The 22,589-nt window shown below is 53.7% G+C and overlaps 1 protein-coding gene and 1 pseudogene across 4 annotated transcripts in view; both read left to right on the top strand.

Moving 5' to 3' along the window:
• Positions 1-13,456, top strand: part of LOC101424229 (tRNA (cytidine(32)/guanosine(34)-2'-O)-methyltransferase-like) — a 55,300-nt pseudogene extending 41,844 nt beyond the window's left edge.
• The window catches only part of NDRG4 (NDRG family member 4), a 40,592-nt gene continuing 31,057 nt past the window's right edge, over positions 13,055-22,589 (top strand). Inside the window, exon 1 of one of the 4 annotated variants that reach the window (XM_058279919.1) lies at positions 13,055-13,190. Coding sequence is in view for 2 of the 4 variants with exons in the window: in XM_058279912.1 (XP_058135895.1) it covers positions 13,775-13,811 (37 nt within the window). In the remaining 2 variants the exon portion in view is untranslated. The other 3 variants (XM_058279916.1, XM_058279912.1, XM_058279913.2) reach the window with 3 other exon arrangements.

The following is a 22,589-nucleotide window of genomic DNA, read 5'->3' as shown; positions in this document are numbered from 1 at the left end:
TGGACCCTCCATATGGTAGCCGGACACTCTATCAGTTGAGCCACATCTGCTTCCCACTTTATTCTTATTTTATTGTTAAGATCACACATAGCATCTAAAGCATAGGTTACCAGAAGATAGAATGAAGGTAGAGAAGGGGGAGCTGATGTTTTATTTGTGCAGAATTTTCAGTAAGGTTGATTGTAAATATTGGGAAGTGGATAGAGTTGACAGCAGCACATTATTGTAAGTCTAATGAACTGTGCTGAATTTACAGGTGTGCTTGTGGTTGGAAGGAAAGGTTTGGGGTTGGGTATGTCACTAGAAGGAATGCTAGAGGATAAAACACAGGACTGTATAACATGGTGAAGGCAGTTGTGGAAGATGGTTAATAAATAGTACAAAGAAAAGAATGTTCTTCCATGAACTAGAACAAATGTATGTCACTATTACAAGGGGTTGATAATAAGTGGTATATGGGGAAGAAAAAAAAAACTAATGCAAACTATGGGCCATAGACTGTAGTATTCTTCTATCAGTTGTAACAAATGTGCCATGCCAATGCTAAGTGCGATAATAAGGAGGTGTAAGGAGTATGGGATTTTTCTTTTTGGAATAATGAGAATGTTCTAGAATAGATTGTGGTGATGAATGCACAACTCTGTGATTATATTGAGAGCTGTTGATTGTACACTCTTTTTAAATCTTCAATTTTTTGTTTTCATTTGATTGTGCACTTTGAACGGATTGTGTGGTGTGTGAAAAAAACTGTTTTTTAAAAAAGGAAAGTTAAAGCATAAAAAAAATGCATGCCTTTGTAAATTAAAAACAATAGAAAATAAAACAGAAAATAGAAGTATAAAGAAGAAACTAAAAATTCCCTTAAAACCCACCACCCAGAAATAACCAGTCTTAGCATTTGGTGAACCTAATATACCAGTCAGAACGCAAATCACTTTTTTCTAAAGTGGCCTGGTACTTTTCAGTATTTCAGACTGCCCTACCTGAACTGCTGAGTTTGGACACACAGAAAGCCAAGCCTTGCCCTTGGCGAGCTGACACCCCCATCGCAAATTACAGGTCTCAGCCCTGAACAGGACTTTTGTGAGTGTGTTCAAAGAGGAAAACAACAATGAGGAAATAACTGGAGGGTAAAGAAATGACAAAGAACCCAAAGAAAAGCAAATTCATTTTTTAAAAACAGAATTATTAAACTAGTAAAAGGGAACCCGTTAGAGTTCCAAATGTCTTTTTGAAATAATTAATTCCAGGCTGGAGGAATGGAGCACATTGACTGCAACTCAAAGGTGGCTGAGGACTGCAAACCAGAAGGTGGTTCTGAAGGAGAGGTGGATGGAAGAGGGCTTGGGGAAGGGGCTGTCCCGTAAAAATTGGTATTTCTACCTGCCAGAGGAGGCTCTCCAGCAAAGTGGATAAAAGAATGGGCTTGGAGATCTGACTTAGTTTCTGCTCCACCACTTACTGACTGAAATCGTAAGTTTCTTAGCTTCCCCCAGCCTTGCTTTCTCATCTAGCAAAGGGGGATCATCCGTATCCCTAGCCCACGGGATAGCAGTGGTGAATCTATAGAACATTTCGGGTGGAGTACCTAGTCCACTGTGAGCCCTCGAGTTTTGTTGGCTATTATTATGCCTCTATGCTGAATGAGACGAGGAAGGGGAGATGTGTGCTAATGAGACTCAAGCTGATTCTGGATTAGGAGGGGGACCCAGCACTGCCATGCTTACTAAAATGGCTTTGGGACCTTGAGCCAGACTCTTTTGCTGGATTCGCTATAGGCAAGGAGTCCCATAGTGAGGTTTAAGGCAGACAACGCTGGCCTCAAGATCAAGAACCTCTGAAAAAATAGATTGAATATGGATTGTTCTTGGTGAACAAGTCAGCTGTGGCTGCAAACGTGCTGCAAAGCAAATCACCCCAAGTTTCAGGGGTTTACAAACAAAAGGGTTTTCTTTTTCTCGCTCAGGGATCTGCAAGGTGTCTAGGGCGGCTCTGCTGCAGGTCCTTCTCAAGCCTGCTCTACGTGTGGGATTCTGTGGCCCAGGCTATGCCGGCAGCAGCTTCCAGGGCATATTTTTCTCAAATCACTTGGCAGGGATGCAAGAGCCAACCCGACCGCAAAAGCACGTGAGAGCCTCTGCTGCTTTTGCGTGCCTTCTGCTGACATTCCATTGGCCAAAGCAAGCTATACCACCAAGCCTGCCCCACGGGGCGTGAGGCTGCGTGTGTGAGTGTCAACACTAGCTGATCACTATTCCAGCCTCTTTCACACCTGGCATAAGCAGAGCTGAAGTTCTAGGAGGTTGCAATCTTGATTCCCCGGCCTCCCCCTGGCCTCTCCCCCGCGTCTGCTGGCTGGGCCAGGCACCAGGTATAATGAGGAGGAGGCCACCTCCTGGGGCCATGGCTTCCTGGACACTGATCACACAGACTCATCAACTGCCTCAGTGCCACCAGGGCAGCACTTGGCATTGTCCCAGGTCTAGAGAAGACTTAGTAGAGCCAGCCTCGCTCACTCACCCGTGCCTCCAGGGAGGGGCACTTGCAGAACAAATGTCATTTTCCCTGGGACCAAGAACAGTTACGATGGTTGAAAACGGACCAAGATACAGAAGCCAAAAATGTTTTAAAGATGCTAAGTTGGAGGAAGTAGAAGAGGGTGTGGTTTGGGGAAGACCATTCCTTCCATTTTGGGGGAGCTTAGGATGGAGGAGGCACGATTCTTTCTGAAGTCTAGGCCCCCCTCCAGGGGCATCTGGAACCCTCTCAGAACACCTGGCCCTGCATTTCTCAAGCAGGTATTTGCCTTGGAGTCCCTGGGGAATCTCACTGAAGACTGAATCCTCAGTGCCCCCAGCCCCACCTAAGGGGTCTCAGGCTCAGGGCTCAGGGACTGTGGGGTCACAAGTCTCCAGATTGATTCTGAGAACCTCCAACTAGTCACTCAGGACCTGGGAGTTTGGGTCTTAAAAGTGGGGAAAAGTTACAGAGCTGCCAGCCTCTTGTTTTCTGTGCTGACACCTGCCAAAGTCCTTCAACTCGGTGGAAAGACGAGAAGAGTTCAGTCCGAGGGACAGCATCACTGCCATCTCTCTGGTTCTCTTCTGCCCCCCTCTCCCACTGTTAATGATGCTTGTTAATGATGATCACATTGGGCCCACCTGGATAATCCCAGGTACCTTCCCTATCCTTAGGCCAGTGGATTAACAACCTTAATTCCATCTGTAACTTCCCTTTCCCTTTGCCATGTAATGCAAAGCACTTACATGTCATCTTTGGGGGTCATCTTTGGGGGCTGTTATGCAGCCTGCCACAGGTACTAATATTTTGGGTTTTGTTTTTTTTTTAATATTTTAAAAAATTTATTTCTCTCCCCTTCCCCACCCCGCCCCCGATCCCCCACCAGTTGTCTGCTCTCTGTGTCCATTCACTGTGTATTCTTCTGTGTCTGCTTGTATTCTTGTCAACGGCAACCGGAATCTGTGTCTCTTTTCATTGCGTTATCTTGCTGCGTCAGCTCTCCGTGTGTGCGGCGCCATTCCTGGGTGGCTGCACGTTTTTCACGCCGGGCAGCTCTCCTTACGGGGTGCACTCCTTGCACATGGGGCTCCCCTACACAGGGGACATCCCTGCGTGACACGGCACTCCTTACACACATCATCTCTGCAAGTGGGTCAGCTCATCACATGGGTCAGGAGGCCCTGGGTTTGAACCCTGGACCTCCCATGTGGTAGACGGATGCCCTATCCGTTGAGCCAAATCCACTTCCCCTAACATTTGTTTTTTTTTTAAAGATTTATTTATTTATTTATTTCCACCCCCCCAGTTGTCTGCTCTCTGTCCATTTGCTGCTCTCTCTGTCCATTTGCTGTCTTTTCTTCTGTGACCGCTTCTATCCTTATCAGCGGCACCGGGAATCTGTTTCTTTTTGTTGTGTCATCTTGCTGTGTCAGCTCTCCGTGTGTGCGGCACTATTCCTGGGCAGGCTGCTCTTTTTTCACGCTGGGCGGCTCTCCTTCCAGGGCGCACTCCCTGCACATGGGGCTCCCCTACGCGGGGGACACCCCTGCGTGGCTCGGCACTCCTTGCGCTCATCAGCACTGCGCATGGGCCAGCTCCACACGGGTCAGGGAGGCCTGGGGTTTGAACCTTGGACCTCCCATGTGGTAGGCGGACGCCCTATCCATTGGGCCAAGTCCGCTTCCTCCTAATATTTGTTGATTGCCATTGTTGGCCCTTTACGTTTACCCGCTCACTCGTGCATTCATTCATTCATTCAACAAATATTGGTGGATGGCTCCCCTCTACTGCGCCCGAGCTATATACCAGGCCTAGTCCTGGAAGTTGGGGATTAACAGCAAACAAGACACTAAACCTGGGGAGCAGATGAGGCTCAAGGGGTTGAGCGCCTGCTCCCCATGTACAAGGTCCTGGGTTCAATCCTTGGTACCTCCTTAAAAAGAAAAAGACATTATCCCTGCCCTCAGGACACTCCTAGCCCAAGGCGGAAACTGCCTGGCACGCAGACAACCACTGTATGGTATGGTGAGGGATAAGGGAGGGAAGTTGAGCCATTGACAGCACTTCTTCCTCCGTAAAATCAGAATAAAACTACAGCTATCTATGCAAATGGTACGAGGACCAAATGAGATGACATCCTTACTGCAGATATTTACGCTTGGCACATAGTAAGGCCTTCAGAAATGGTAGGTAACTATTAATAATATTAGTAAGCACTAAGGGTGTGATGGGACAACAGAGCGGGGGAGATAGGGAATCTTCCCAGGGCAGGTGAGGTGACTCCCAAGGGATTAAAAGGATTAGCCAGGGAAGGTAGAGGGAAGGAGGCCCCAGGCAGAAAGGACACACACGCAAGGGTCCCAGGGTAGAAAGGCCCTGTATCTGTCAGCCAAAGGGGCGCTGATGCAAAGTACCAGAACTCTGCTGGCTTTCATAAAGAGTATTTATTTGGGGGAGAAGCTTACAGTTATGAGGCCCTAAAGAGTCCAACTCGGTTCTTTCCTTACCAAACTCCACTGCCATGTGTTGACACAGGTGGTGGGCAATGTGTGCCAGGGTTCAGCCTTCCTCTTCCCTCTTAAGGCTCCGTGGGTCCAGCTTCCTCCCGTCTCAGCTGGAGGCTGGCATAGGGCTCGTCTCTCTTCCCGGGCCTCGTTTCTTTCTGGGCTCAGCGGCTCTGTGCTCTTTCCACGGTCAGCTGTAAACCATCAGGCTAATGGCCTCTGCCGTGTCTGTGGAGCTGTCTCTCTTCCTCTGTCTTCTTTGTGTATTTACTTCTGTGTGTCTCCTTGACTGAGTGTCCGTTGTATAGCCCACAAAGGGAATGGGGACTCAAACTGAGTTACACTCTACTGACTGGTCAAATCAAAACCCTAATCTTAACATAATTTAATCAGACATTCAGTTGAATCTAGTACAATCAAAAGGTATCACACCCAGAGGAACAGACCAGTTTACAAACGTAATCTCCTTTTTGGGGATTTGCAAATAATCACAATCTGCCCCAGGCCCTTTGATCCTTGCATTCATGGCAGAGGGGTTAGAACTTGAACATGTCTTCTGGGGACATGGGGGTAGTTGGTGACTCAGTTTCTATTGTTTGGAAACTTTGCCTTCAGCCTGAGGAATGCTGATTTAACCCAGCGCAGTGATTGTGATGCTGAAGACACAGCGGCCCCTGAGAAGGGGAGAGTTCCCCCAGGTGGTGGAGCCCTAGACAAAATTCGCCATATCTGGGGGGTGGGACCACCAGGCTCTGGCGGGGGAGAGGGGCTTTAGCTGAGGGAGGCTGGGACAAGGGCTTTCAGAGAAGCCTGAGCCTGCAGGAAGGGGGGCCGGTTCTCCCAACACTTCAAGGTAGAGGCTCCTCCGGGTGTGTGAGATCTCTTTGGAAGGAAAATGGCTTTGCTCCCCTCCAAACAGGAAATCCCATTTTTGCCAGATTTCTGCTCCTTTCCATCTAGGAGCTCCCTTAGCCCACAGGGGAAGCCCTGCCTCTCACTGGCCCCCCAGAGTCTCCCCTCCCACCCAGAGCAGCATTTCTCAGCCCCTTTAAGCCCACCTGTGGGTCAGGGGGAGCGTGAGGGTAGAGGAAAGCCTGGAGGCAACCACCCACCAGGAGGGTGCCTTTCCCTAAAATGATACCCACCCTGCAGGAGAAACTGAGGCAAGGAAATCCCCTTTCATCCCTGCAACTAGGTGGAGACTTAAGAACATTAGCCACAGAGACTGGGGCCAACTGGTTCATCCTGTGCCTTTTGAAATGATCAGATTTTCAGGAAGTTGGAAGGATAGTATGGAGAAGTCAGTTTCCCCCGGTGGTAAGGTCTCACATAACTATAGTACGAGACCAAACCAGGAAATTCCACTGGGTCTGAAAATGAGATTGGCACGATTAGGAAGACGGTGGCCAGTGACAGCCCACTTCCTTGGGATTCCCCTGAGAGTCCATGCAGGTGTGAAGACAATCAGGTGTTTTAGGCAAGCCTTGGACCTGAAGGTGGGTGGGCTGCCATCGGTGGGAGGTCGGAGACCAGAAGCCAGGCAAGGGGAGGCTAAGAGGGGCCTCAGCAGGTGGCCCGGGTGCTGCGGCAAAGCCCGCGTTGGGTGGGTTGCCTGCAGCATTGTTTCCACTCATGAAAACTTGGCAATAACCTAAATGCCTGACAATACAGGACTGGCTCAGAAAATTAGATGCATGTACACAATAAAGACAGTGTCGCTGTTACAATTACATTGTAGAAGAAGAATTTTTATCAGGGTAAATGTTCATGATATACTGGGAAGTGAGAAAAGACAGTTGAAAATACGTGCAGGATGCTTCCTGTTGGGAGACATACACACACATAAATACACACAAAAAAAATCCGTATTTTTCTCTTTTTTTTTTAGGTACAGAGGCACCTCCCCACCTTTGTAAAAATTATTATTTTTTTATTTTTTACTAAGCTAAAACAGAGGCACCTCCCCACCTTTGTAAAAATTATTATTTTTTTATTTTTTACTAAGCTAAAACAATTCTTTTTTAAAATTTATTTATTTTTATTTATTTCTCTCCCCTTCCCCCGCCCCAGTTGTCTGCTCTCTGTGTCCATTCGCTGTGCGTTCTTCTGTGACTGCTTCTATCCTTGTCAGCGGCACCAGGAATCTGTGTTTCTTTTTGTTGCGTCATCTTGTTGTGTCAAATCTCCATGTGTGAGTCACCATTCTTGGGCAGGCTGCACTTTCTTTCACGCTGGGCAGCTCTCTTTACAGGGCGCACTCCTTGCGCATGGGGCTCCCCTACACGGGGGACACCCCTGCGTGACACGGCACTCCTTGCACGCATCAGCACTGCACGTGGGCCAGCTCCACACTGGTCAAGGAGGCCTGGGGTTTGAACCATGGACCTCCAATGTGGTAGGTGGACGCCCTATCCATTGGGCCAAGTCCGCTTCCCTAAAAGAATTCTCTTTTTTTTTTTTTTTAAAGATTTATTTATTTAATTCCCCTCCCTCCCCCAGTTGTCTGTTCTCTGTGTCTGTTTGCTGCGTCTTGTTTCTTTGTCCGCTTCTGTTATCATCAGTGGCATGGGAAGTGTGTGTGGCGCCATTCCTGGGCAGGCTGCACTTTCTTTCGCGCTGGGCGGCTCTCCTTACAGGCGCACTCCTTGCACGTGGGGCTCCCCTACGCGGGGGACACCCCAGGGTGGCATGGCACTCCTTGCGCGCATCAGCACTGCGCATGGGTCAGCTCCACACGGGTCAAGGAGGCCCGGGGTTTGAACTGCGGACCTCCCATGTGGTAGACAGACGCCTTAACCACTGGGCCAAGTCTGTTTCCCCCCTAAAACAATTCTTGATCTTTGTTATTTAAAGTACACGAGAGGGAAGCGGACTTGGCTCAATGGATAGGGCGTCCACCTACCACATTGGAGGTCTGTGGTTCAAACCCTGGGCCTACTTGACCATTGTGGAGCTGGCCCATGCGCAGTGCTGATGCGCGCAAGGAGTGCCGTGCCACGCAGGGGTGTCCCTGGCATAGGTGAGCCTCGCATGCAAGGAGTGTGCCCCATAAGAAGAGCCGCCAAGCACGAAAAAAGCACAGCCTGTCCAGGAGTGGCGCCGCACACACGGAGAGCTAATGCAGCAAGATGACACAACAACAAAGAGACACAGATTCCCGGGCCGCTGACAAGAATAGAAGCAGACACATAAGAACACACAGCTAATGGACACAGAGAGCAGACAACTGGGGGGGGGGGGGAGTGGAAGGGGAGAGAAATAAATGAAAAATAAATCTAAAAAAAGTACATGAGAGATGCCACATTGAAGAGTTTTTATGAAAATCATAAATGCTGGAAATCTTGAGAATTTAAAGAAATAACGGTCATTAAGGAGTTTATCTGATTAATTTTATTAAATGCAATGAATTGTCAGTTAATACAATAAAAAATACATACAAGGGCAGCTGTTAAAAAAACACACTTTATATGACCTTCAGCACTTTGATGTAGGCATCTATATGTACATATATGTATACTCATTTGTATACACGTGTGCATGCATACACACATACACACGTAAATATACAAAGTGCTGAATGAAGGTCAAAGTCCCCTCAAATGTTAACCTTGGTTATATTTAGGCAGTTACGTATGATTTTATTCTTCCCTCTGCATCGTCTCAGTTTCCTGCATTGAGAATATAAGGCTTGTGTAAATTTGAAAGCTATTATCAGATCCACCCCTGCCTTTGCTCACCACCCATTGGGGCTCCATGTGCCTGGTAAAGCTGCCAGGGAAGGTGGGGGGGGGGCCTTTTCAAAGGGATCTGCTGTCCTCTGGGGTGAGGAAAGAGATTGAGGGCCAAGGAGTTACTGGAGAGAAAAGGGAAGACTCAGTGAAAAGGAGGGCCTTGCATGTCATGGGTGAAAGGGGCAGTGACGTAGCCAGCGAGTGGTCCAGAGTGCCCACGAGCAGGGAGCAGATAATCTGGTGGCTGGTGAAATGCCAGAGCCAGGCTGAGGCCAGGAGCTCTCCCCTGCCCATCTCTGCGCTCCTGCTCCCGCGCCATCTGCTGACACACCCAGGGCTCCTCACCTCAATCCAGGAGCTCAATTTGGGAGCCAGGACTGCAAAATATTCGGCGCTGTGGATCCTGGAACGTGGCAGAAGGCTTTGCTCATGTAGGAGGTCCCCTAATGTTGGATGGGTAGATGGACAGATGGGTGGATGGACGGACGGATGCTGCTGTCCACCATCACCCCCTTTCTCATCTCTGTCTGTTGACCCCCCACCTCTCTGAAGGCTCAGATGCCTCCTCCTCCAGGAAATTCTTGCTGACTCCTTCAGGTTCCCATTGCTCTCCATGGTAACCTCAACCCCGCTTTTTTTCTTTTAAAGATTTCTTTTTATTTCTCTCCCCTTCCCCCTCCCCCCTCCATTATCTGTTCTCTCGTGTCCATTTGCTGTGTGTTCTTCTGTGTCTGCTTGCATTCTCGGTGGCACTGGGAATCTCTTTTTGTTGCATTATCTTGCTGCATCAGCTCTTCGTGTGTGTGGTGCCACTCTTGAGCAGGCTGCGCTTTTTTTGTGTGGGGTGGCTCTCCTTGCAGGGTGCACTCCTTGCACGTGGGGCTCCCCTACATGGGGGACACCCCTGTGTGGCAGGACACTCCCTGCACACGGCAGCACTGTGCATAGGCCAGCTCACCACACAGGCCAGGAGGCTGGGTTTGAACGCTGGACCGTCTATACGGTAGGCGGATGCTCCATCAGTTGAGCCACATCCACTTCCCTCAACCCCGCATTTTAACAGTCTGCCTGTACCCAGATGATGGCACGTCTAGCTGGTTTCTTCCATTGGCACGTGGACACCTTGAGGGCAAGGTCAAGGTCCTGGTCAGCTCTGGTTCCCCAGTGGGCCCCACAGCACAGGGATTATCACCAAAGAAGAGTATAAAAACTACTATAATGGAAGAGAAGGGATTTTCTCTTTTCTCTCTCTGGGGCTGTGTGGTTCAACATTAGTGGGGGGCGCTAACGAGGGGCTGTTCCCAGCCCATCTCCACTGCCAGAGAGGAAGCTTCTGCGGCCCCAGCGTCTTCTGCACCCCTGACCCCACCAGCCAGTTCTCTTCACTCTGCTCACAGTCATGGTCACGAGGGCACCTGAGAGGGATAGTGACTCAGCCCAATTCATCACCACAATGGAAAAACCCAGTCACCTGTCCTCCTGGCAACGGGACTAGCGCTGCTTCTGCATCGGGAAGGGCAGCAGGCCACACGGCCGTCAAGGTCCTCTCATCTTTCACCTCCTGGAAAACCAAAGATGCTGGATGTGGGAACACCACTGTTGACACAATAGATCTGTAGGGTTGGTGCCAGCCATTGCAGTGGCCAGAGAGTGAGGGTCCCCTCCATGCCAGGCTCAAGTGTCCCACGTGCTTCATCTCATAGCAGTTTCATAAGTCCATTGTTCTCTGAAGTGGCCCTGGTCACTTTTCTGGCCACCAGCGCTGACACCCCCTTCTTATGAGGTAGAGCCCGCTTTTTACTAGAAAAACCGAAAACATATTTTCCCAGCCTCCACTGCGGCTATGGCTCTGGCTCCTCCAATCAGAGGGGTCCCTGATTCCTAACCAAATTAGAAACTGGTGACATGAGGAAGCCAAGAGCACACAGAATTCATTCTGGTGAGGGTGGCGACAGCAGCAGTGCCTCTGCCTTCAGAAGCAGCATGATCTTAATGGCCCAGTGTCTGTGGCCAGGGACGGTGCTGGTGGCAGCTTCTGTGCCTGGGGATGGCAGTGGCTGTTGACACCAGACAGCGCTGCAGTGATGGGCCTGGCTCCCAAGATCCTGAGAGCGGCCCAGGGTCTCAGTGTCTTTCAACCAAACCTCCTGCCTAGATGTATTAGTCCCAGTTTACAGGCGGGAAAAGGAAGTCTCACAGGGGTCTTCAGAAAGGCTGCAGCTCGCCTCCGCCTTAGGTACAGGAGGGCCAGTCTTCTGCCCCCCTGGAGAAGGCAGTGACTAACCCAGCATCTTTTAGGCAATTAGAGCAATTTCCCTGTGTTAAAAACCCAGCCATCCGGCCGTCCCCAAACATCCTGCTTCCTCCACAGGGTGCTGAAGATGGACAGAGCCCAGGCCGGGAGCTCGCCTGCTGACTCAGGCTGTCTCCTCGCCTGACAGACCATCCCTCCTTCCACCTGGCTTGTCCGCTAGGTACCTCAGCTTGATGCGATGACCCAGGAGGTTCTTACAGTTGCATTTCTTCATCACTAAGCCGCCACGTCTTGGGCGAACCCAACCCCGCTGAGCAAACCCACGCTTGGAGTTCGTGAATTATCTGCGCTGCTGGGCTCATCCACACTGAGTACAAGGCCGAGGCAGATGCTGCTCCACGCACCTACAGCCGTGCCCCTGTGTCCAAGGCCTCGCCAGGCAGGCCCCTAGGCCTCGTGGCATATGTTACCGGAACATCAAAGGTTAAATTTGTTCAATGACTAGGTCTGAAATGATTGGAAAGGGTGGAGTTCAGAAAAGTCTGAAAGAGTCCCTCACATAATAGTGATGGCCTCCTCGATGACAAGAGCAGTCATTTATTGAACACTCGGGCCATGTGTCTGGCATGGGGCGAGAGCATTCTCTTTACTGATCCTTACAGAAATCCCTTGAAGTCGGCATCAGTTTCACAAAGTATGACATGGAGACTCAGACACGGTAAGTAACTTACCTGACATCACACAGCTAGGAAATTGAGAACCAGCAGATTCTCCAGGCTCTTAAGGACTGGCCTGAGATCCACATATACAGAACCACAGCCTTGGAGACCTGGGAGGTAGAGGATCACCCTGTCACCAGCACCTGCCACCCTGGGTACAGAGGCAGGGACTTCCCCAAAGTGGGTGGCAGAGCTGCAAGAACTAAGGCTGCTGCCTCCTTAGTAGGAACACACACCCACGTGGGGCCACCAAAGTCTCAAATGGCTTCCTCTGAGTCTGTCATTAATTCAATGCCACAGTGGCTCAGAGCCGAGGGAAAGCTGGATCCAACCAGAGCGTGGGATCTAACCAGACAAAGCAGGGCTGGACAGGGGTTGAAGGAGGGGAGGGGCTGTGGCCCCTCTTGACCTCCCATCACCCCCACCTGGACCTGTAAAGCCACCTGGTTTGCAACACAGTCCCTCAGCATGGAAAGAGCCGTCCTCAAGGTCACTGGCACCCAAGAGCCCTAGTGGAAGAGGACCGGGTCCACAAACTCCCAGACAGGGCTCTGTCCTCACCTTGTTGCCTCTCGGGTTTTCTTGACCAAATAAATTTGTGTTTGGCTCATCAGTACAACTCCAGCCAGGGCCTCCCTTTGCGATGGGAGCGGGGTGGCAGGTAGGAGCAGCGCCCCTGGGCCAAATTGGGGTGATTCTGAGAAGACACGGGCCTCTCTCCTCAGATATTGGAAGCATGAATTGTGGGGAGCAGGGACCTCGACACACTCCGTGCGGGACCCAGAGGGCCCAGGACACCCTTGCCAGAAGGTCACTCCCGCGCGAGTTCTCCAGAGAAACCATCCGGCCTGAAAACGGTCCGTGCCCCAAGAGCCCCTTACCCCTGGTTCTTCCAAACCCGCCAGGGCTCTTCCAGGTGTTTCCGGGAGGACCTGGCCGAGCTGCCAGGGCCGGGTGCGGGGACGGTGAGCTCGCCCGCGCTGAGTTTCCCTTCGGGCTTCTAAACAAAGGCTAGAGGCGGAGGCCACCCCCTCCCCCGGGAACCCGACGCGGCGCGGCTGGCGGGGACCGGAGGGCCGGGCGGGGCGGCACCCGGCTGAGTCCGAGCGGCTGCGGGGGTGAGGGCCCGGGGAGGGGAGATCGGCCGGGGGTCTCATCCCGGCTCGGGTGACGCCGCGTCTCGCCCCCCGGCCCGCCCACCCACCGGGCACTCCGCCGACCAGGGAAGCGGAAGCCGGGCTCGCGGGACTCCCCGCCCGGGACCAGCCCCCGGGGCCCGGCCCGCGGAGCGCCCACGTGGACACGCCCCCGGCGGCGCGCCGCCCCCAGCCCCGGCCCCCGCCCCCGGGCCGCCGGGGAAACGCGCCGCGGCTCGCGCTGCCCGCACCTGCACCCGCGCGCTGGCCGCGGCGCCCAGGCCCGGCTGCCCGCCCGCGCGTCTGGCTCGCTCGGATCCCCCTCGGTGAGTGGGCCGCGCCCCTCGCCCGGCCGCCCTGGGTCCCCGGCCCCCGCGGCTGCCGCGCGCGCGCCCCGGCCGTGCCCAGCCCCCGCGCCCGACCCCAGACCCGCGAGCCGGGCGCCTTCTCGCGGGACAACGTTTCGCCTACGCGAGGGCGACTCCCTCCGCGCCCTCCACCCCGCCCGGCTCTCCCTCCTCTTCCCGGCCAGGCGCGGGGTCCCCTGGGGTCCACGGTCCCGCGCCTCCCCCACCCCGACGCCCGGGATTGACGAGCCCCCTCCCGCCGCCCCCGGGGGTGCCACCCGCACCCACCCGGCGCGTTCCCACCGCCTCCCGGAGTTCACCCCGACCAGGTGGCGGCGGGCGCCTTTTGGGGGTGCGCGGTGGTGCAATTGGTGGATTTTTTTAAACCGTTTTGGAGGGGGGAGCGCGGCGGAGGGGGCGGCCAGAGCGCTCCTGGCTCCCCGCTGCTCCTGCCGCCCGGCTGCTCGCTCTCCGGCTGCTCCTCGCCGAGCGCGCTCCCCGCCCGCCCGGCCCCGCGCTTCCCCGACGCCGCAGCCCCGAGCCGGGCAGCGCCGGGCGCCGAGATGAGGCTGCTGGGCCACAAGATCGAGCTGCTGACAGGTACCGCCGGCCCTGCCCGCGGCCACCCCCCGGCGCGGCCCTCGCCGCCCGCTACTTTCCGAGTTGGAGCGGGCGCGGTGGCCGGGGTTGGGGGCGGCTCGGGCACGAGCAGGAGGGAGGACGGCTGCCGGCTCACTCCCAGCCTGGCGCTTGCTGTCCCTGTGCGGACTCCGGCCCCGGTAGAGGACTTGGCTTATCCCGCCCGCCTCTGCTCGCTCCTGGCGCCCGGAGTCCGGGTGGGCAGAGCCTCTGGTTAGAGACTCCCCTTGCACCACCACTCGGGGTCCCGAATGGGAGGTCGCAGCCCCTGCCCTCGGGGTCTCTCCTCCCCCAAGAGAGGGGCGACCGGGGCTTCCCGCCCAGCCCCTGCCATTTCCTGCTCCCTGGGCCGGCTCTTCCTAGAAGTTTCTTGCTGAGAGGGGAGGCCCAGTGGCCTGGGAAGTGGGAAGCTAATTGGACTCTGATGACCTGGGGTGGGGGTGGGGGGCGCAGCCTTGGAGCCCCGATGCACCAGTGAGCAGGTTCCGCAAGGAATCCCACACCCTGGGAGCTGCCCAGGAGAGGGAGGGGGAAGGGGCGGGGAAGCCCTCCCAGGCATGAAGGACAAATTGCACAGGTGGCTTCTGTGGTTTCCCGCGGGGGAGAGGTGGCGGGGAGACCCAGACAGGGTGAAGGCGGCTTGGAGAGGGAAAGAGCCCGGTCCCATCTCTTTTTACTCGGGATCCCACCAGGGCCTGGACACGTAGGTGCTGGTGTAGGTGCTCGTGAACACATGGGTTCTGGCAAATGTCCTCTGGCCCTGGGGGGGTTTGGTCCCTGCCCTGGAGGATGGCGCTGTCTGGAGCAAGAGAACCGAGCCCAGGAGCCATGTTCCCAGACAGGGGAGGGGACGGCCAGCCATGGGTGCCCCCAGGAAACAGGTTGGCGTCTTAGTCGGGGGCAGGAGGGGGGCAGAAGGGCTTTGAGCACTTGGCAGCATTTGAACCAGACCTTGAAAAAAAACCCAGAATATTCTATTAATGGAGGCAGAGGCCGCCTGACAGGCTGAGGGACGGAGGCATGGCTTCAGCCATTGTTCCGGGAGTGGTGTGGGGGCTGGAGGGCCTGGACCCGGCAGCGGGAGTAGGGGAGGAGGCCAGGTGAGGTTTTAGGCTGTGCATGCACGTTCCAGGCCGCTCCTGGCTGGTGGTAGGTTCACTGAGAAGGGAAGGTGGGGACTGTTCCTGGAGCACCTGAAGCTCTGGCCTGGTGCTCCCAAGTGCCAAGTGGGTGGCATGTCTGAGTCCAGTTAGCCATGGGGATATAGGGCAGGGCCACCCCCAGCCCTGGCCATCTTTTCCTTGTAGAGCCCAGTGGCCTCCTGGCTGGGAAGGGAACCACGTAAGCTGTGGGGCTCATCGGCCCACTGGAGGGAAGTACTTGCAGCCTCATGGGTTTCACAACTCCTGGATCCTCTCCCTTCCTTTTCTCCTACCCTAGGAGGGCATGAAGGCCACATGGGGTCCAAGGCTTATGCCCTAGAGGGCCAGGACCTACACACACACACACTTGAGGACTCCCAGGTTCTGGCCCCAGCTAGGCTGGAATAGGGCACCCTCAGTCGCTGTGGGCCACAGGCTCCCCATCGCACCTCCAGCCAGCCCTGGGTGACCCCACCTCCACCAGTTGCCATCTTGTGGTCTCTGCAGCCTGCCTTCTCTCTCCAGCTCCCTTCTGCCCTCTTCCTTGTCCCACAGAGTCCAGTTCAAATCCCGGCCCCACCACTTGCCAGCTCTGGGATCTCAGGTTGGTTGCTTAACCTGTCTGACTTAGTTTCCTCATCTTAGATGGAGCTAGTGCAGGAAGCGGAGAACGGGGAGTTATTGCTTAATGGGTACAGAGTTTTTGTTTGGAGTGATGAAAAATTTTGGAATAGATAGTGGTAATTGGTTGCACAACTATGAACACAATTAATGCCACTGAATGGTACGCTTAAAAATGATTAAAATGGCAAGCTCTATGTTATACCTATTTTATCACAATTTTTTAAAAATTAGCAGGATAAAGCTTACTAGGGGGGAGAAATCATGCAGTCTTCTAGTCCAGAGATTGGAGGGGAAGGGGGCATGGGAGGAGGTAAAGGGCAGCCTTTCAGTATATATTGTTTAAACTGTCTAACTCAAAAGCTAAGGATAGGTTATTAACACTTCAGACCATCTCTAAATGCAGAGTAGCGGAATATTCCTGAGAACCATTTTTGTAATTTTCAATGTAATTAAGGATTTTTGGTTAAAAAGAAAAGGGGTGGAGCTAGTGACCTTTCGCTCTGGGGTTGGTTGAGGCTGGCTGAGGTGGTGCAGGTGACACACCTGGTCACGGCAGGTGACACACTTGGTCAGGGGCATGGGACCTGGTCAGGACCTCGCAGGCTTTGTTTTCCCTCTGGCTTCTGGGTCTTGGCTGTCCCTGACATGGAGAACTCCAGCTGCCCTGGCTGGCCGACCTCCAGGGAGTTTGGCTCTGCCCCCACCCTGCGTTATCCTCATTCACATTGCATCTGTGAGATTTTTACCCATGGCCCCCGTTAGATGATAAGCAGGTCAAGGGGTGGCACACAGCAGGTGCTCATAGTTGCTGGCAGAGTCCAGGCTCACGGAGTCTACCCGTCAGCTGCGCCTCTGGGATAATGTCTAACCCCCTGCCCCCCTCCCCCGGTCAGCATTAGGAAATTGTTCCATTGGACCAGTATGTTTCAAAGCTCGTATTTATTTAGTGATTTCTCGTTTTCACATTCTTCCATTTTATCACTGTCCCCATTTTCCCAGTGAGGTTCAGTGGCTCCCTGAAGTGCACGCAGGGGAAGAGGTGGAGCTGGAGCCCTGAGGCCCTGGCTGTCCCTGGCTGTGCCACGGCTTGGCTGCCTGCTCCCGCCAGCCCGAGCGCCCTGTGGGAACGTGTGGAGCCCAGCGTTGGGCAGGCGGTCCGCCAATGGCAGTTGCAGGGCTGTGGTCTCCCCCGCCCCCTTGCCTCGACTGCCCGCGTCCCTTCCCCCGGGTGTCTAGGTCCTCTCCTGGCCTCACTGCACGGCCTCTCTGAGACGCATCTCTGGGGGACCCCGCTTAGGCCTCGGGTCCCCGCCGTAGGGGCAGGGTAGAGAATGGCATCTGGGGTCGGGCCCTGCTGGCCAGGCGTCCCCAGCTCTGATCCCAGGCCTGGAAGGAGGCCATGAGTTTTCTTAGCCAGGCCCGGCAGGTCCTTTTGTTCTGGGGAAGAGAGAGGGCTGGTATGGGCCCTGCTGGGAGGCTTCACTGATAACTCAAGCTTATCACCCTCAGAAGTTTCCAGGCCCCTTGCATTGTTTTGCTGCAGTCAGGGCAAGGAAGGTGGGACTTTGGAATCAGAGGAAGTGAATTTAGGGGTCTCCTAGCTCAGCTCCTGGGCAAATTCTTAACACCTCTGAATCTCAATCTCCTCGTCCATAAAATGGGACTAAGATCCCCACCTCATTTGCCTTGTGAGGAAGAGCCAGGATGGCGCTTGTGCGGGAGCCCAGGGCCCTGCGCACCTGTACAAGCGCCTTACACTTCTCAGAGGGCGGGTTCTTGCTATCTTTTGTCGCTGGGTGATTTGTGTGTGTGTGATATGGGAAAGTGGGGCATTAGTCTATCTGCAGTGTTTCCAAGATGGTTTGGAGTCAGAGAGAGCTCTAAAATGGCTGATTTGAGGCTCTGAAATGGTCCCTTGGGAACTTCAGCCTTGGATCTTGGGCGTTTTTTTAAAATACATTTGATGTGTGATTAAAAAACAAAACTTTTGCCAGTTCTGTCTAGAATTTCGTCTGCATTTTGATACATGGAGTGTGTAGCCCATATGATTTTACAGGCTACATTTAAAAAATGTTTGTTGGTAGGTGTGTCGAGCCACATTTTCCATATGGGGGAAACTGAGGTACAGGGTACCCTAAGTGTCTGAAAGTAGGACCCTGAGTGTCCTTGTTTCCAGTTCATCCATTTCCTTCAAGGCCACTGAGCTGCTGCGACGTGGAAGGTGGGGTGTGTGTAAGAGTACGGGGGCAGGGGCTGCTGGAAGAGAGGGAGGTGCGCGCGGCCCTGAGCGCCCTGAGGGCGTGGGCGTGGAGGGGTGGGCATGCCGGTCCTCTGGGCAGGGGAGGGTGAACTGGTGCAACTTTTATGAAGGGCAGGTTGGCAATGTTGTATCAAGAGTTTAAAAATATGTGTGATCTGTGACTCAGCAGTTGAATTTTTAGAAACAAAGATAAGTGCAGAGGTGTTTGTTCAAGGCTGTTTATCCCATCATTGTTTTATTAAAAACAACAAAACAAATGGAAGCAGCCTACCTGCCTAGCAGTAGAGGTAATTAAATAAACGGGGTGTATTCATACCAGGCATCCCCAGGCAGCTGCTAATTCTTCTGCCAAAGGGTCTTAAATCACCTCAACAGATGTCCCCTTAAATACATGAAATAATGGCGATGAGGATAGCTCACACTTGTGGTATTTGCCATGTGCCAGATACATCCTGAGGGCTTTATATACATTAACTCATCATCATAACAACTCTCTGAAGTATGTGTGATTATTTTCTCCTTTTTACAGATGAGGAAACTGGGACACAGAGAGGCTAAGTAACTTTCTAAAGGTCACACAGCTGGTGAGTGGCTGGCTGAATTCAGACCTGGCTGCCTCGCTCGAGTTCAAAAAGTGTCCCCAAAGAGTGCTTTTACTTTTAAAAATTTACATGTATCGATTAACATTGAAAAAAGAATGGAAGCATATAGGTCAAAGCGTTAACAGCGGCTTCCTCTGGTTCATAGGATTACGCGTGATTTTTGCTTTCTGCCTTTTGCACTTCTGTTTTTCTTGTTTTTCTCAGGGAACGTATACTATGTGAAATTCAAGTTACATTTTTAGAAACTAAAAATCAATTGAGAACTCCTGGAGGAAAGTAACAGGTGCTGCGTCTCTGACAAACCAATCCCGTGGGAGCGCTGAAGGGGGCGGGGATGAAATGCAGTGCGCTCAGAACCCGAGGAGGAGGCGGGGTTCCAGGTGGGTGTCGAGGCCGGTTTTCTGGAAGCCTAAGGAGCAGGTCACTCTGGGCAAACGGAACAACGTGGATGAAGGTCAGTGGCCGGAGTGTTTGGGGGTGTCATGAGCAGAATAGTCCCTGCCCACAGATGTCTGTGTCAACCCTGGAACCTGTGACTGTTGCTTTCTGTGGTCAAAGAGACTCGGCCGATGTGAGGCAGGTGAGGATCCTGGGATGGGAAGAGGAGCCTGGGTTTTGAGTGGGCCCTAAATGCAGTGACAAGCGTCCTTGGAAGAGGAAGGCGAGGAAGAGGTGACAACAGAGGAAGAAGGTCGCGTGATGAATCCAGCAGGCTGCTACGCTGCAGGCTTTGGAGGTGGAGGAAGCAGCCACCAGCCAAGGGATGCGCTTCTCGAAGTTGGAGAAGGCCAGGAATGGATTTCCCCTGGAGCCTCCGGAAGAGTGGCCCTGATGCCACCCTGACTTCAGCCCAGAGGCGCTGGGCCGGCCGGCTGCGCTCCGGGGCAGTAGGGTAGATGTGTGCCCTCGTCAGCCGCCTGGGCCGCGGGGATCTGCCGCAGCAGCCGCCAACACTGGACACTGACGTCGGGACGAGCGCAGGTCGTCCTGGGCCGGCGTTGGCCAGCGGTGTGAGCCGCTGGGCCGGGGGTGAGATCCGCCCGCCGTCAGGAAGGGCAGCTGGGAGAGCTTCGGGACACTTCTGTAAACCAATGAGCCTTTTTCCAGCATGGATGAGAACTTACACCCAACCCGAAACAAACCTGATCTCCAAGTCATGAGGGAAAAATCCCATCGTTGCGGGCCTCCCACCCCGCTGCCTTTTTTTCCCATCTTCAACTGGTTTCATTTCCAGAATACTCTGCCTGGAACAGCCATGCATCCTGAGAACCCTAACAGATGCCTTAGAGGCCCTCGGCGCTTTTGCAGCTCACCTGCTGGGGTCTACCTTTTGTGGGGCAGGGCGTGGGGGGAGGGGAGAGGTCCCACCCTGCCCTCGGTGAGCCCAGTGGGTGTACCCTGTCCAGCTGTTCCTTCTCCCTCTCCTTGGCTGCTTTCCCTTCATCTCCTTTTTCAGGGCTCATTCCTGGGACGTTTTCTCTGTCCGCCCTCGCTCCCCAGCCGGCCCCTCCAGCCTCGTGGGTTCAGGTGCCGTGTCTGGGCTGAGGGTCTCCTGCTCCAGCCTCTCCCCTGAGGTACAGATTCTTCCCTCCACCTGGTTCAGATCTAAAACCAAACCCCTCAACTTTCTCCCCAAGCCTCTTCTTCCCCAGGGCCCCCCAACTCCTGGATGACAACTCCGTCCCTCCAATTGCTCAGGCCACAACCGAAGTCTCCCTCGACCCGTCTCTTTCCCGTCCACACCGGGTCCACCTGCAGCTCCTATGGGGTGGGTCTACCTGCAGAAGAGACCAGAACCTGGTGACTTCTCACCACCTCCACAGTGCGCCCTCGCCCCGTGCTCTAGTCTCCACCCAGCAGGAAGAGGGGTCCTTTTAAATGCATACCTGCTCCAAACCCTGCACGGCTCCCACCTCGCGCAGAGTAAAATCCCGGGTTTTCATACAACCTTGGAGGCTAACCGTGATCTGATGCCCGTGCCCTGCCTCTTTGTCCACATTTCCTTCTGTCTTCCTCGCTCCTCTGCTCCAGCCACGCTGGTTTCCTTTCGTTGACTGGAAGCCGCCAGGCCAGCTCCTGCCTCACAGCCTTTGCCCCCGCTGTCCCCCTGCCTGACTGCTCTTCGCAGAGCTCCATCAGCTCGCGCCCCTCCTTCAGGCCTTGGCCCATGCCGCCTTCTCAGCGAGGCTCGCCCAGACCACCCTGTTTCACCCCATTTCTGATTGCAGCCCCCAGTCCCTGCTCTCTACCCCCCTCTCTGCTACGCTTTCCTCCACTGCACTTTGCACATCTGAGACACCATATATTTATTGATTTGTTGATTGTTTACCTTCCCCTTCTAGAAAGTTCCACAAGGGCAGGAAATTTTATAAGGGTCCGCATTCTTTCCCCAATACCTGGTACAGAATAGGTGCTCAATTGATATCTGGCGAATGAATGAATGAATTAATGAACGAATGACTTAGGCCTGCTTTACCTGGCCACCCCGGAGGCCCTGGGGGAAATGGTCTCCCCACCTGAACCACGTGGACTGGGAATGGGGAAGGGGAGGCTCCCTAAGGGAGAGCCCAGGTGCCGTGACCAGAAGAAATGGCGTGGGCGCTGGGTGGGCAGACACCAGTGGGCCCCCTGCAGCTGCTGTGTCTGAGGCAGAGACCCTGGAAATTGCTTACAGCTGGGGTCCTTTTCTGCCAGGTGGAACACTTCAAAATTAGTCTTTTTCAAACCTCTAATAAAATCGTTCAGAGGAGTGGGGGGCTTCCCCAGTAGAAGGATGCCCCTCCAGGCTCTCCTTCCTGGCTCATTGCCTCACCTTACCTCTTTGAATCTTGCACAAAGATCCAGGACAAGCGTATCTTTGTTTCTGGGAAATTTGCCAAATTGGGCAACGATGTGCAGTTGAATTGAGGCACCTGTGTTAAAGAAACTTCAGGATTTGTGGCACAAAGCACCCAACTGAGCTCATTTTAAAATGTAGGTCACAGTTACCCATGTGGATGCAGTTGTTGGCTTGGGGTGGGATGGGGGTAGAAGGGGCGGGCTCACTCATCCAAGTGTCCTGGAGAGAATGGCATCATGGATTGTGCTGCCCGCTGGAGACAGGAAGCTGCAGGTTCTGGTTCAGTGCTAGGATTTCCCTTGGGTGAACTCCATCCTTTTCTTTTTCCTTGATTTCCTTTAGCATGGCAGGGTGAGTCTCCAAGAAAAAAATCCCAAATTTAGATTAGCTTCAACTTTATGGGACAGAAAGCCCAAGATAAGAATAGATTAAACAGGATAAAAGCATATTTTCTTCTTTCACAAACATCATCTGGAGGTAAGTCATCCAAGTAGGGCTGGTAAGATAGCTTCATGATTCTCAGGGACTAGACATTGGACACTTTCTACATTGCCATTCTTAGTATACTGCCTTGGGGCCCAAAATAGCTGCTCAAGCTCCAGCCATCACATCTGTATTTCAGCCAGCAGAAAAGAGGAAGGGTCAAAGAATGGCATATCTCCTCCTTTTAAGAACACTGTGTCCAAAGTCAGATGCTTCCATTTAAATTTCATTGGCAGAATGTGGTCACATCATCAGAAACAGGATTTATTTCCATCATCTACCTGCCCATCTAAAATTTGGGGACTCTTTTACTAAGGAAGAAGATGCCGCAGGGCCATTAGCGGTCTGCCACGGTAGGACCTGTTCCCTGGCTCCCTGAGAGCTGCCCGAGTGGAATGTGTTCCCGGGGTTCTCCCAGCCGCTGCCCTGGGTCTAGGGGACTGGAGCTTTACGATGTTGGTGTTTAACACCTGCAGCCAGCCGTGGGGGCAGAGCGCGGGAGTGCACGCGCTGTGCTGCGCCTCGACTTCGGCCGAGTGGAGGAACCGTGTCAGGCCAGTCCTGCAGTGCACGTTCTGGCTCCCCCTCGGACGTCTCTGATGGCGAGGCGGGCATCGCGACTTGGTCGTTCTCGCTGTGGTGTGTGAGCAGAGGCTGCAGATCGAGTGTCAGCAGCTTGGAGGAAAACGCCGCAGAGAGCAGCGGGGGCCCTTCAGGAATGCCGCGGTCCCGGCGCCGCGGTGCCAGGGAGGCCCGCGTTGTGTGGGGAAGCATGGCATCAGCAACTCG

This window comes from Dasypus novemcinctus, chromosome 18 (genome assembly GCF_030445035.2).
Source record: "Dasypus novemcinctus isolate mDasNov1 chromosome 18, mDasNov1.1.hap2, whole genome shotgun sequence".
Taxonomy (NCBI): domain Eukaryota; kingdom Metazoa; phylum Chordata; class Mammalia; order Cingulata; family Dasypodidae; genus Dasypus; species Dasypus novemcinctus.
This window is presented reverse-complemented; position numbering and strand designations above follow the sequence as displayed.